At 39.6% G+C, this 12,761-nt stretch overlaps 1 protein-coding gene across 11 annotated transcripts in view; it reads left to right on the top strand.

The window, feature by feature from the left end:
- TC2N (tandem C2 domains, nuclear) overlaps nt 1-12,761 on the top strand; it is a 36,721-nt gene that overhangs the window by 13,782 nt on the left and 10,178 nt on the right. For 9 of the 11 annotated variants that reach the window (XM_015865342.2, XM_015865341.3, XM_015865340.3 and 6 more), the window contains exons 2-3: nt 8,772-8,898; nt 9,553-9,786. In XM_015865342.2, the coding sequence (XP_015720828.1) occupies nt 8,832-8,898; nt 9,553-9,786 (301 nt within the window). In that variant the 5' untranslated portion in view covers nt 8,772-8,831. The remainder of the gene's footprint in view (nt 1-8,771; nt 8,899-9,552; nt 9,787-12,761) is intronic. The other 2 variants (XM_085549384.1, XM_085549383.1) reach the window with 1 other exon arrangement.

Raw genomic sequence — 12,761 nt, 5'->3', positions numbered from 1 at the left:
TCTCCAGAGTACTGAGGATTTCATCCTACCTGCAGAAGTACAGCCCCTCTATCCCATGGAGCCTTTGTACCTCCGGACCAAGTGGTAGAGATGGCTTTGTGAGCGCTGTTTGTTGAAGATGGGCCCACATGCATAGCAGGATGGTTCGTACAGCCAGAAGATGGCCAAACTCTCGCCCAGAGCTTGGCAGGGGAGGATGAAAGGGGACTGGATAGGCTCTCAGCCAAATGCAGACAGCCAGTCTATCTTGTATATATGTATTGTGCTGAGGGCAGTGTCAACCTTCCCTTCAAGGGAAGGAGGTTTTAAAGGTAGCTCTACCTGTCAGTGCTTCTGTGGTTCATGATGAACTGGTGCAAAAACAAATGGTTCTTCCTGTTTCTAAGAGATTACTAAATTTAGGAAGGGTACTGTATTTAGAATCTAATGGCCAGGTGACAACAAAACATTTTCAAGACCATATCCAGCTCCCAGATGTAGAGAATTCAAGTGTTCTTAGCTATTTTCCAATTTATTTTGAAAAATGGGATTTTTCAAAATAAAAAATCTTTAATCTTCAGTTGAAGTTCACTGTCTGCTCGGCAGTGACTGGGATAGCTAAAAATCTTCCTTCTGCAAACCTTGACCAAACCCGGAACATCTCCCTGTGAATCAGCCTGGCTTTTGTTCAGCGCAGTGGTGTGTTTACTTCCAGACCTTGTTTCACCAATGTTTGAAGTGATAGGTTTGAATCTCTTGTGAAGGGTGTTGATTTAAACTCAAGAGCATTAAAAAAAAAAAAAGTACATCAATGGTGTAGCCATTGTGCACCTTGTCTTGAGAGAGGGAAGGGGAATGTTGCCAGCTCCTGCTCTCAGGACCTCTGTCCCCAGTGGCAAGGGCCCCATTATTGTAGCAGCATTTGGCCAACAATAATTGAGATGCTGGGTGCTCCCATAAGATTGCAACAACTCTGATCTCTACTGGCTTCTTCCAATGTCTGTGTAAAGTTATTCTAAAACACCTCCTCTATGCAGTGTCTGGTTACCACTCATCTTCCTGGGCAGCTGCCAACTACTCCAGCCTGTTCACATCTCTTGAGAGGCACTGCTGGGGCTGTTAAAAGTGGTTGTGAGCCACTGGTGTGGGTGGATTTAAAGCAAATAATAATAAACTTTATAAAGTCAGGATCCTCCTAGACTTTTAAGTGTGGTTAGGCAGCCTGAGCTCAGTGTGTGTGCCCTGTAGAGCCATACACCTAGTCTGGTTTGAATTTGAATTAAGATCCATTCCCATTTCCTCTTCTCTCATCATCCATTTGACCTATTTTCATGTATGATATGTACTAGAGTCCTCTGTTTACTTTCTTAATTCCAGCCACAGCATTTTAATCTTGATTTATACCATTTACGTATTTCCTTCCTCTCACCACACTGTTGTAACTGGTTAAATAAAGGCTGTGACAATGAGGAGCAGAAGTACTGAACAGGATTTCCATCACATGGAAGCTCTGTGATTCAAAGTTTTTATTTTAATCATGAAATAGAATAATAATAATATCTAAAGTAATTATTACATACCTAATGTAAAATAACAAATGAGAAACTGTTTCACCTAAACAAAATACTGGATGTGTGTTTGCAGTTATAAAGAAATACTCCAACTTAATTCTTTCAGGTCATCAGAGTTCCTCTAAAATAGTGTTAGTGGTGAAGAAACAGTATTTTTCCATGCAAGATTGTTTGGGTTTTCTTCATTTTTTCATATATACAGTAGGAGCTATTTTTCATTAGTTGTCTGGATACTGTATGTCTATCCATGTTTTCTCCACGTGGCTCTGTGGTCATGGCAGATAGCTGAGACTTTCTGGATGCCATTCAGCGTTACATTAATCTGGTATCTGAAGGCCGTCATTTCAGAGCTGGACACGTTTAGCCATGCTAGGGAAACCCAGTGCACAGACAGATGCTCTTGCCTAAATACCTTCTTGGCTGTCCTGTTGAGAGAGAAAAAAAAAACGCAACACATCCAGATGTTTCCAGTTCTTTTTGGTATCAGGGCTATAGACAGGGATTGCTGACAGCTCTATTTTTATTGCTTGCTGGCATTGCTGCAGGAGAAAAAATATTGGATTAAAAACTGACACAGAATACATGAAGTCTTGAGCATTAAGTTAGATTATAAAGTAACCATTGGTGATTGTCGTGATTTTTTCCTAATCTGCTTAGAGCAAAGAACTTATCTTGAATTGAATTCTTTCCTAGTTCTTGTCAAAAGCCAAGTTCTTTTTTTTTTTAACAGAGATTTCAGTCTCTGCGTTTTCTTTTCTCGTGTCCTGATTTCAACTCTTGTTTTGCTGTTTTCCATCTGAGTCCAAAGTGATCTGCAGTCCAAAAAAATAGATTTATTCCTTCATGTTTACTGCCCCAATACATACCATATTGTACATCCTTGTCCAAGTCAGTGAATTTATCTACAGTTCACAGGAACAGTGTTGTCAGTTCAGTAATTGGATGAACTGGTTGCTTGCCTAATGCAACATTAGGAAGAAGTACTATCTCTATCAACTTTTACAGCCCAGTGCATAGGGGATTCAGCATATTAAAATTCCAAGTTTTAAGCTTTATCATGGGAGAGATTTATAACATTCTCTTCTTAATTCAAACATAAATCTCTCATGAGAAAAACTGGCTCAGATATAAGAAAATTGTGCTTTTGGCCCTTGTACTATTATTAATCTCCCGCGTACTGGGGCAGACTTGGATTGCGGCTCCATTTAAGAGCTGCAGGTGCAAGGCTATAATGCTGAGAGTCAGCGTGTCCCTGAGGGCTGTGTGAGAGGAGCAACTTCTGATCGTGTGCTCCTGCCAGCACTTGTTCCCCTTCTCCAGGGGGTGTCTAAAGAGTGGAGGCAATTGTTTTGTAGCGCAATAGCTCAGACACGCACCTGCTCAGCTTTATTTCTCTTCAGGGAAGTAGGCGATAGCAATTATTTCCGCTTCATGACTTTAAGTTTGGTGGTCTGAGCTAGAGCTGTGGATGCACTGCAGGCTTTTTGGCCTCCTCCAGCCTGAAGCCCTTGGAAGAAGTAGCTGCTGAGCTCAAGGAGACCACAGCTAGATTGCACAAGTGCTCTTTCTGCAGAGTTCAGCTCAGGGCCTGTGTGAAGGGAGGCATGTATTAGCTCATCTCCATCAGGGCAGAAAAGCTGAGAAGTGAGAGTCGCAGTGGAACAAGGCAAAGTCTATCACAATTGCACGTAGGAAAAATGGCTGTTCATGTGAAGCTTCTGCACTGGTTCACTTATGGACCGTTACAGCGTGAGAATGTGTAAAGCCAGTGGGATTGCAGTAAGCTCTTCTTCTTTGGTTGTGACAAAAACTTAGCTAAGAACTGACTTCTGAGGTGGTGTTCTTTGCCTCAGGAGAAGCCTGTTCCAAGTGAATAAGTACTAATATAAAATAAAAATAATAAATTAATAATATTTTTGCGCAGTTGTCAAATCCTGACTGCTAGTGGTGATATGTTGAGGACTCCTGCTGATGGCAAGGGTTTTAAGCCATGCATACCACTGTTACCTCTACGAGTGCCCAGCTGACAGTTTCCTGTCTGAAAGCTTTGGCAGGCATCAGAGGGCGCAGGGCATGCTCTTTATAGTCACCTCCCATGCTTCCACTTGGTCAAAATGGGAGTGATCTTCTCCTTACAAGTGTTACTTAATGAAATATATTATCACCTTAGATTATCTTGTGACATTGTTTAACCTGAACTGTATGGTTCAGTTATAGTATCAGCCCGGAAAAAGGAGGTTAGAGAAGAGGGGTGTTTGTATTGTGGAGCACAGCACTTTGCCCAACAACTTCTTACTGTCTTTTTTCTGTTACCACACCAATTTGTGTAAGTATGTAAAAATGCTGCTAGGCTCTTTGCCCCAGGAAACCTATGCAACCCATCACAAAATCAATGTTATCAAGTTATCATATGTTATCATACTAGCCATGCATAGTCTTTTTTTTTCTTTAATATTATTTCAGCTTTAAATTTGTAGTTACACTTTTTCTTCATTTTGCATTTGGAGAACTCAATAATCAGTCTTCAAATTCATGAATTTCCATGAGTTACAGTTAAAAGTGGAGGAGAAGGAAGCCCTGTAGGTGTGTTCACACAACCAGTATTTACTCCAGATATCAGTGTTAGAGGGTTTTCCTAAAACAGGTGTAGCTATGAGCTTCTTATCATGCACTTTGCAGGTGTGTGTTGGCCTGACGTTTATTTCTTTCTCTCCTCCCAGACAATGTACTACTGCCAAGTTTTATGATGAACAACAACAAAAATGCATTGTCCTGCCTTCTCACACTTTCAAACCTTCTTGAAGTGCCTCTGTGTCCTTTATGGATATGACAGACCAGACCTGCTTATAAGCACCCTTTCCAAAAAATGAATATGTTTTAAACTTTGTTGAGCTGCAGTCTGTGCAGGTGATTAGGGTGTGTGTGTGTGATGTGTGTGTGTGTATGTGTGATGTGTGTGCACCATCCTTGCTCACACAGTAGCAAAGTACCTGAGGGCAAATTTCTCAGAACTGTTTACGCAGTTTTACTGTGTTTTACCAGAGTTCACCTGTTTCTAGACACACTGACCCTAACCCCTCTTCAAATGAAGAGCCCTGTTCAGGTCAGCATACAGCTCGCAGATCTTATCCTCCAGCAGCAGAACTACTAAGCAACTGGCCCTGGAAGTTGAACCATTTGTAGAATCTAAGCCATTAGAGCCCATCTGACCTGCAGCAGGAGCAGCTGTTGCTGTGCTCTGTTTCTTTAATCATCTGGAGACAACAGTGATGTTGTTAATCTCTTTGAAGGAATTTTGCAATTGGGATCAACTGCATCTCGTGGGTCTGAAACACAGACAGGCAGAGGTAGCATAAATGTGGTGTTTGGCTGGGGTGCGAAACTGCAACCTTGAGCTTGCTTTCTCCATAGGGAAGTTCTTCAGCTGTTGTTCCTCTGGGGCTACTGGAGCTGCAGACACTTATGTCATTCAAGGATCTGTCCCAAATGTGTAAGAACAACCAATCATCCCTATTTCCGGACATTTTCTTTTACACCTCTTGCTTTGTGAGGACTTGAAGCTACTAGAAATGCCGCTGTGACGTGTTTCTGGAACACAGATGTGAGAATGTGTTTTATAAGTTTATGGCTGGCAATAAATCTCACAATGATTGAAATCTCTGGTTTAGCCAGCTTTCCCAGCTTGGGATCAGATACTTCACCTTTGTTGCGTAGTTCAAAATGTGTTACCTGATCAGCAGAGCTCTGACTAAATGCAGCCTGTAAACTTGCTGCAAAATTTACCCCTTCATCATAAGGGAGCAAAGACCTGACATATCTTCTGAGACTTCTTTCAGCTTTTAATGTTTAATATCACAGTGATGCATTTCCTATCGTGTTCTTTTGATTTAATGAGTTGTTGAAAATATTTGCCTTTTTCTCCACACATCTCGTCTTGTAGTCATTCTGGTGGCATCTGGAACTGAAGTTTTCAATACTGTTTATCTGATTTAGCTCATTCAAAACTTCTATCAGAGGAATCTGGAAGTCGTTAAGATAATTTATGTTCTCCATCTAAACCCATTAAAATAATACTGACTGTAATTCTCTGGACTCTGAGTATGCGTGTGGTTTGCTTTTATACTTTGTTTCCAGTATGTTCCAATAATATTGGCTTTCTACATTAGTGTGGAAGGATGATTGCTGAGTTAAATTTGATCATCTTATTTTGGCTTCATATTGGGAAGGGAGAAATGAAAAAAAACTCACTGAAATCATAGTGAAGAACACCAAGAGAGAGAATCTGAGACGATAATGAGATCTGGATACAATGCCTTCTGCTGCAAGTGATTTGATTTCTCTCCCTCTTCTATTTTTGCCTGAAAATCAGAAATAATTTTCCTTTTCCTCCTGTCCTTTTCTCAGTCTACTATCTTCACAATGAACAAAATCTTTGATGTAAATGAATTGGCTACAAAAACTGACCCAAAGAGTTAGAGTTAGGATCAGAATCCTGCTTCCTTGTTAACAAGGCTGGCATTGGCAGGAGGTTGATACTTCTCTGGAATTCAGTGGCATACCTAATTCATGTCTGTACAGTTCTGGTTCTATTGGTAAATGTATTCCCACACAGATGTACATTAGTAAAACCTTTTAACAACTCTCAAGTGTTACACTGAAGATTTTTGGGTAGCTGACATTAACAAAAGGTTGTGATATATGGGAGACGTCTGACCTTCAATAGAAGTGTTTGTTTCTGTTAAGATCAGCAGGTATTTGTTTCATCTTCTACAAGACCAGCGAGAAGAGAATCTGTTAAATTTCTGTCCCGTGTGGCTAAGACTTTAACATACAGTGAAAATTGTAGCCAAGTCAATGGCAGCTTGGAAAAATACAGATAAATGAAACTGTCTTTCTTTTTAAAGTGCTGTATTTAAGCTCAAAGGGAACTGGAAACCCCAAACACTGGATTTGTAGACTTTACCATTATTTACCAATATCGCTCACCTACAAAGCTGCAATCTGGAACAGCAATACTGCAGTGTACTCTTCTGTACAAGAGGCCGTGGTGAATTGCTTTTGTGTTTGTCTACAGATAGAAAGGAAATTATGAATGTTTCCTTGCTTCTCAGTGGGAAGGGAATATTATGTTCTGAGAATCACAACTTTTAAAAATGTACAGTATAACAGTATAACTCTTAGATCAACAACAATATCACCTTTCTTTGTAAGTTAGGCATTCACCCAGTGATGGAAAGGCGACTGTTTGTGAATGATGATTTGTATTTATTTGCTGGCTTACATTAATGGCTATAGCTAAGAAATTCTGTGGAAAGAAAGTACTACAATGACATGAGTTTTCTCTGTTGTAAACAACTGATTTTTCCACTTTATGTAGCTGGAGAGCTGGGTGGTTACTAACATTTTCCTTCCTTCGCTACCGGTAGTCCGGGTATTTTGAGATAAAAGATTGTTTTGCCAGAGCGAACTGCTACCGAAGCTTAGATACTATTGTTGCAAAGCTGAGAGCGAATGAAGCAGCTGTTTCAGCCTAGTTTAAACACGATGAACAAGAGTAAAGCATATTAACTCCAGCTGTGCATTGATAACAGCTGGGAAGGGAAATCACTGCATGGGAACCTGTAAGCAAACCTTGAATTGTATAGCATGGGTAACTATTGTGAGTACACTTCAGAGGGAGGAGTGACAGTCTGTGGAAATATGGAGAATTTTGAGGGATTCTTGTGCCTGATTTTGTGTAAAGTATGCAATTAAAGGAAGTAATGAAGAATAATTCTGGAAACAGTTATGTAGTTACAATAACAAAACTTCATTATATTTCAAAGTCATATTTTAAAGATAACAAGTTAATTCAGGCATTATGCATGAAACCTCAGTGACCTTTCAAAACCCATAGCTTAAAATGCATGTAGCAATTCAGAGGCATACTGGTACAGTCCCAAAGGATGGGCAGTAGGTGTTCGCTGTGGTTGGTCATTATTTGCACATCTGATGACAACACTGAGTTGTGCCTATCCATGGTGATAAGTGATGTTAATGTAGGAAGGCATGTTTTCTAAGATAGATGAAGTGTCTATAGATTAATATCTCCGTTTGGTATCTGTATGAATCTGGGAGAAGGGAGAAAAGACTTTTAAGGAAAGAAAAAGTTTAGGTTGATACTTTGGACATGAGTATTATTTCTGTTTATCAGTGTTTTGTGGTTTCCTAGCTGTCTTTTAATATGCATACAAACAAAATGACTGCAGTGTTAAAGCTGCAGATGGGAGTAACTTCCATGCTGGAGCATGGGAACTTTCACTAATTTCCTGTGACCAAGATAACCAAGCAGACCTGTCCTGTTTTGTGTAGCTGTCATCTCTCTTTGCTGTCCCCCTTTCTCTTTCTAGCTGCTTCTTCTCCCCATCCTTGCTTACATTCATATTCTGTTTGGTGACTTTCTTTAACTTCCATGGAGCTGGAATCATATCTTGAGTATGTTCTACAAAGAACCTTGTGTACTTTAGGTACATATAAAATGACTAAACATAGACAAAGCTTTGGAAAGGAGGCAACACAGCTGTCTGTGTCCCTCTGAAAAGAGAACATAAGCATATGAATAAAGACAGTTAAATAAGGCCAGTTACTATTGTCATAAAGCTATTTTAATGTTAACCAGCTGTTGCAGTCTTGATCTCATTCTTCAGTAGAGTGTATGCTTCTCATTTTATTGGAAGCCGGTTTTCCCTATTTCTGTACACAAAGCAGACAATTATATAATAAAGCAGGTCTTTGGTTTTGTGTTTATACAGTTATGAGAAAGCAGTAATTCCTCAAAGAATTGTCAAAGGAGGCAATCTTAGTGTCATTCATAAAGAGTGCTTTCAAATGTAAAACATGGAGTGTGCAGAGTCAAAGATGTAAATGTGTACATATGTTATGATCCTCCATGAGTGACAGAGAATAAGAAACGTGATTAAGGGAAACAAACTAAAAGCCACATCTTATTAATATCTTACCAGAGCATATCAAAACAGATACAGAGCTGAGTGAATTCCAAAGCCCAGTGACCAGCACAAATGTAAGGAGAATTTTAGTGCTTCTGAATGCTCTGATGCTTTTATGAATGACATCAATGGTGTTGACACTGGGGCTGAGTCCAACTAAAAATCACACACTAAATATTGCATTTTTATTTTAATTGTTCTTGTCTAATATACTTCCCTTTGTTGTGTTCTTCAGGTTTGAGAGCTGCAGTGGATCACTGATTGCAGTTTCCTCTAAGTTGCAGCACTGAAAACAATGGCAAATGAATATATTAAAAACTGCTGTAAATGGTGTTTTTATGTGGAAAAAGAAAAAAGCAATGGTGAGTTTCAACATAATCACATTGACTAAAGGTTTTGCTATTCTGGCCTCATTAATTATGAGATTTCCCATTAATAAAATGACTTTGTCACCCTTGATAAACTTGAATTCTTTTACGCATCCAAAATTCTTTCCGTGCCTCCACTTGGAAATTGGACACATGCTTGTTAGTGTTATAAATTGGAACTGGAACTGAAAAATAACTTGTCTGAAGTCTGCTCCTTGCCTGGAATGCTGTCCAAAAATCCAAAAAAAAACCCCTCAAAAAACAGCCTAAGGTCATGTAAAAGTCTTGTATCTTGCAAACTGTCTAAAAGAGAGCATTCCCTCCCCCCCGCCCCCCAGAATTTTATTTGGTGTCTTAGTTGTTTGTACAATTGTTCTCTGATACAAATATATAGAATTCCTCTTGTAAAATCGACTTTAGGGCAAGATAGCTATAAATATACAGCCTCAGGCAGCAGAATTTGTTTTAGTACAGACATGAGGATAAATATCTTTTCCAGGTACTTGTCCTGAATGCTGGTAAAAATGAATGCTAGCAACAGTAATGTATCAAGCACGGATTCTATTAAATAAAAGAGATCTGTTCAGAGTATTGCTCCAAACTTAATGCACATGTAGACTGTCTGTTTTTCTCACTTTTTATTTTTAGCAGTTTCCATGGCGCAGGAATCTGAAGCTGTACCCGCAAGGAAGCCAACTATTGTAGAGCAACCTCCATTGTCTTCGGTGTCAGTGAAGCGGCAAGTTGGCTGTTCAGAGGATTATCTGCTTTCTAAACTGCCCCTGGATGGGCAGGAGGTACCATTTGTGGTCCCACCATTCAAACTGGCTTATGTGCAGCCAAAAAACCTTCCTAATACCTCACATGCTGGACGGATTCAAGGTAAAATATAAAGAGTGTTGCTGAAATAGTATGAGTTTCAGTTGGGAAAACTTGAACAAAAATGACAGTACTTCATTAGGTGTGTTAACCAGTGTCACTTTCTAACCAAAGCCAAAGAAACTTTATTTTGGTGACAGAAATCGCTTACTTCACATATAAGAGCAAAACAGTCTCTCCCCGCCTTTTTCTTCCTTCTTATCTATTAAGTGTGTTTACTTTTAGCTTCTAGAAATTTGGAGGAAGGCTACAGGGGTATGTATTTGTGTTTAATCTAGTTTGTCAGTTGTCACAGAAATAGGTGAAAGCAGTTCAGTACTCCTACTGAAAGCATGTGTCTGTAAAACTTCCCTAGAAGCAAGGTCTTGTGTCCTTTCTCTCTGGATACTGGGAGAGCTTTTTGTAAGGATGTGACTCCAGTGTGAAGCTCTGTGATCCTGCATGAATGAAATTAAAAGCAGGGACTGCACACTAATGCTTAGGCTCAATGTAATGGAAGACATTGAAGAAACCAGAGCTCTAGTAAGGAATTTATTGGAGTCAAGGAAAGTGCAAATGTATCAAAAACATCCAGATCACTTAAGAAGAGTGGTCTGGTTTTTATGTTTATTCTGTCAATACTTTCAGCATACTAACATTAATACTCCTTTTCAAATTTCAACAATAGGAAGTACATGATACTACTTGGAAGATGGTTTTAAGACCTTCCTTGTCTTTGTGCCTGATCCCCTTCAGGTTTCCCTGCAGATAGCCAGCAGAAGCAAGCTGTTCTCTGCCTCCCACCTAGCAGAGCCTGGCTGCTGCATGGAGGGATTGCCTTTTTTATGTGATGGCTGCTCTGAAAGTTAATGCCTCCTATTTTGTTATGTTGGCTCACAACATCAGAGGTGGATGTTGCTGGTGTAGCAGTAGAGGTTGAACCTTCCCACCAGTATTCCATTACATTTTCTTGCCGTGTGTCAGATGGCAGCAGAGGGGCTGTCAAACAAAATGTGGTCTGACCTGGTAGTGATTATGAAGCAAAGGTGTGTCACTGAATTCTCTCCTGTGTGGAAAACATGGCACACATATGATTATGTTGAAAAATTGTATTTTGTAGCTGAGGATTTGCTTTATCAAATAGTGTTATTGTGCTGCATGTGTCTGTTGTAGTTTCCATGGAAATAATAAGCAGGAGGCATTACTTTTGGAGTAATCTATATATGCATACTTCAGTAGCTAGTTCTTGTAAGGAGTACTTGAACAAGGTATGGGCATGCAAGATATGCTGCTGGTAAATCCCTTTTGTCACAAGGTTTGCATTCAGACTCTGTCTTCCTTGTTCCCACCTCATCCTTATGATACTGTACGTAAAGGACTCTGAGGCACCAGAGTTTTCCAGTGAGATGAAAGAGATGTTTAACAAACTTTATATAAATGTTTTCTTTGTTCGTGCTATTCTACCGGGTCTTATAAACCAGTGACTTATCTTCATTGGGAGTTATGCTTCAGCCTTTCTGAAGGACCTAGTGAACAGAGCGGCCCTTGGGCTATAAAATCAGAAGATAATCTGGCAGGATGGCTAAGCTGCTTGTAATTGCTTCTCTTGAGCAAATATTTTAAATTCTTGCATAAATATTTGAAAAGTGGATCTTATGTCAAGTAGGCAGCTTCCATTTCCTTTAATAAAATAAGTATTTATATTCAGAAATACAACTCTTTAAGCCTCGCTAAAGCTGTTTAAAAATGCAGAGTTTACTTTTTAGAGAGATATACTAAATACAGGGAAGTGTGTTGTCATTCCTTTTTTGCATTTGCCAAAGTGCAAAGCGTATTAAAAAATTATATTTAGAGTATTTGTTTCTTAGACCATTGTTAAACATCCACAGAAGCCCAAGGTCTAATCTCATTTCCACTCCATTTTCTTTGCATGTCTGACCATTTTCCTTTATTGAAACAGGACATGCTCAGTGTAAGCTCTTGGCATCCTTTCTGAAATCAATTAAGTTCTGGCAGGACTTCTCAGTATTCACTTCAGCATGTCCCCTGCTCTCACAGAAGTAAGTTAGCAGAAGGGAGAGTGCTCCTGGGCTGGAACACTGATTTTACTGTCACCTACTGTGTAGCAATTCTTTACAGCTTCACTTTTAATGTTCAGTCTAACATAGGTTCTACTCAAGCCCACTATACTTGAATTCTTCACTTCAAACTCTTACATTCCAAGTCACTGTTATTTTTAACCTGGAAGAAAGGTGGTTACTGCAACTATATATACACAGCAATATTTTGCCTCTTATGGCACAATGTGTGCAGAATTGAAACCTTGTTATAGTGGGGTAAAGAGCTATTTCATAAGGAAGCAGAAATCTGGGGAGGTGAAGTGAAGGAAGCAAATTTCAGAGCTCAGAAGAGTCCAGGTCACCCTGTCTCCTTTCTTTTCTGGACTGCTACACAAGGCTTCTTTCAGCTCCGGATAAAGTGAAGGACTAGAGCAGTGTTCTTTACTGTCCTGCTGACCAGGAAGTGTGTGCATTCTCTGAAAAAAAACTATGAAGGAGAGAATAGTTGGGCAGCTGTGCCATAATGGACTGAGCAAATGGCTGGGATTCAGGCTTTCTCAAGTCTGTCTCCTCGTGTCTTGGCCAACGATTCAAGTCATTTTGGATCAGTGACTTTGCCACTGAAAGACTTCCTATGAAAATTGGATGACAAAGAGATTACAGTCACAAGTTGCATTATCTTTCCTTACAAGATCCTCTTGAAGATCTGGGGACTCAGTAGTCAAGTGGGAATGTCCTGGGATCACTTAGTTAAGTTAGAGATTTTCTTTATTCATGGACCTACCTTTCCATCTTGGTCTCTTTAAAATCATCTGTATTTGAATGGTTGGGCATTTATTATGGAACACCATGACATGGCATGCATGTATTTTTATGACCAATTTCATCCCAGTATTTCCTAGAATGCTCTTGAAATGTGACATAATGTATGTGTCTGTT

This window comes from Coturnix japonica, chromosome 5, assembly GCF_054131305.1.
Source record: "Coturnix japonica strain WE chromosome 5, WE-NBRP24, whole genome shotgun sequence".
Lineage (NCBI taxonomy): Eukaryota > Metazoa > Chordata > Aves > Galliformes > Phasianidae > Coturnix > Coturnix japonica.
Note: the sequence above shows the minus strand (reverse complement) of the source record. Positions and strands in the feature narration are given on the sequence as shown.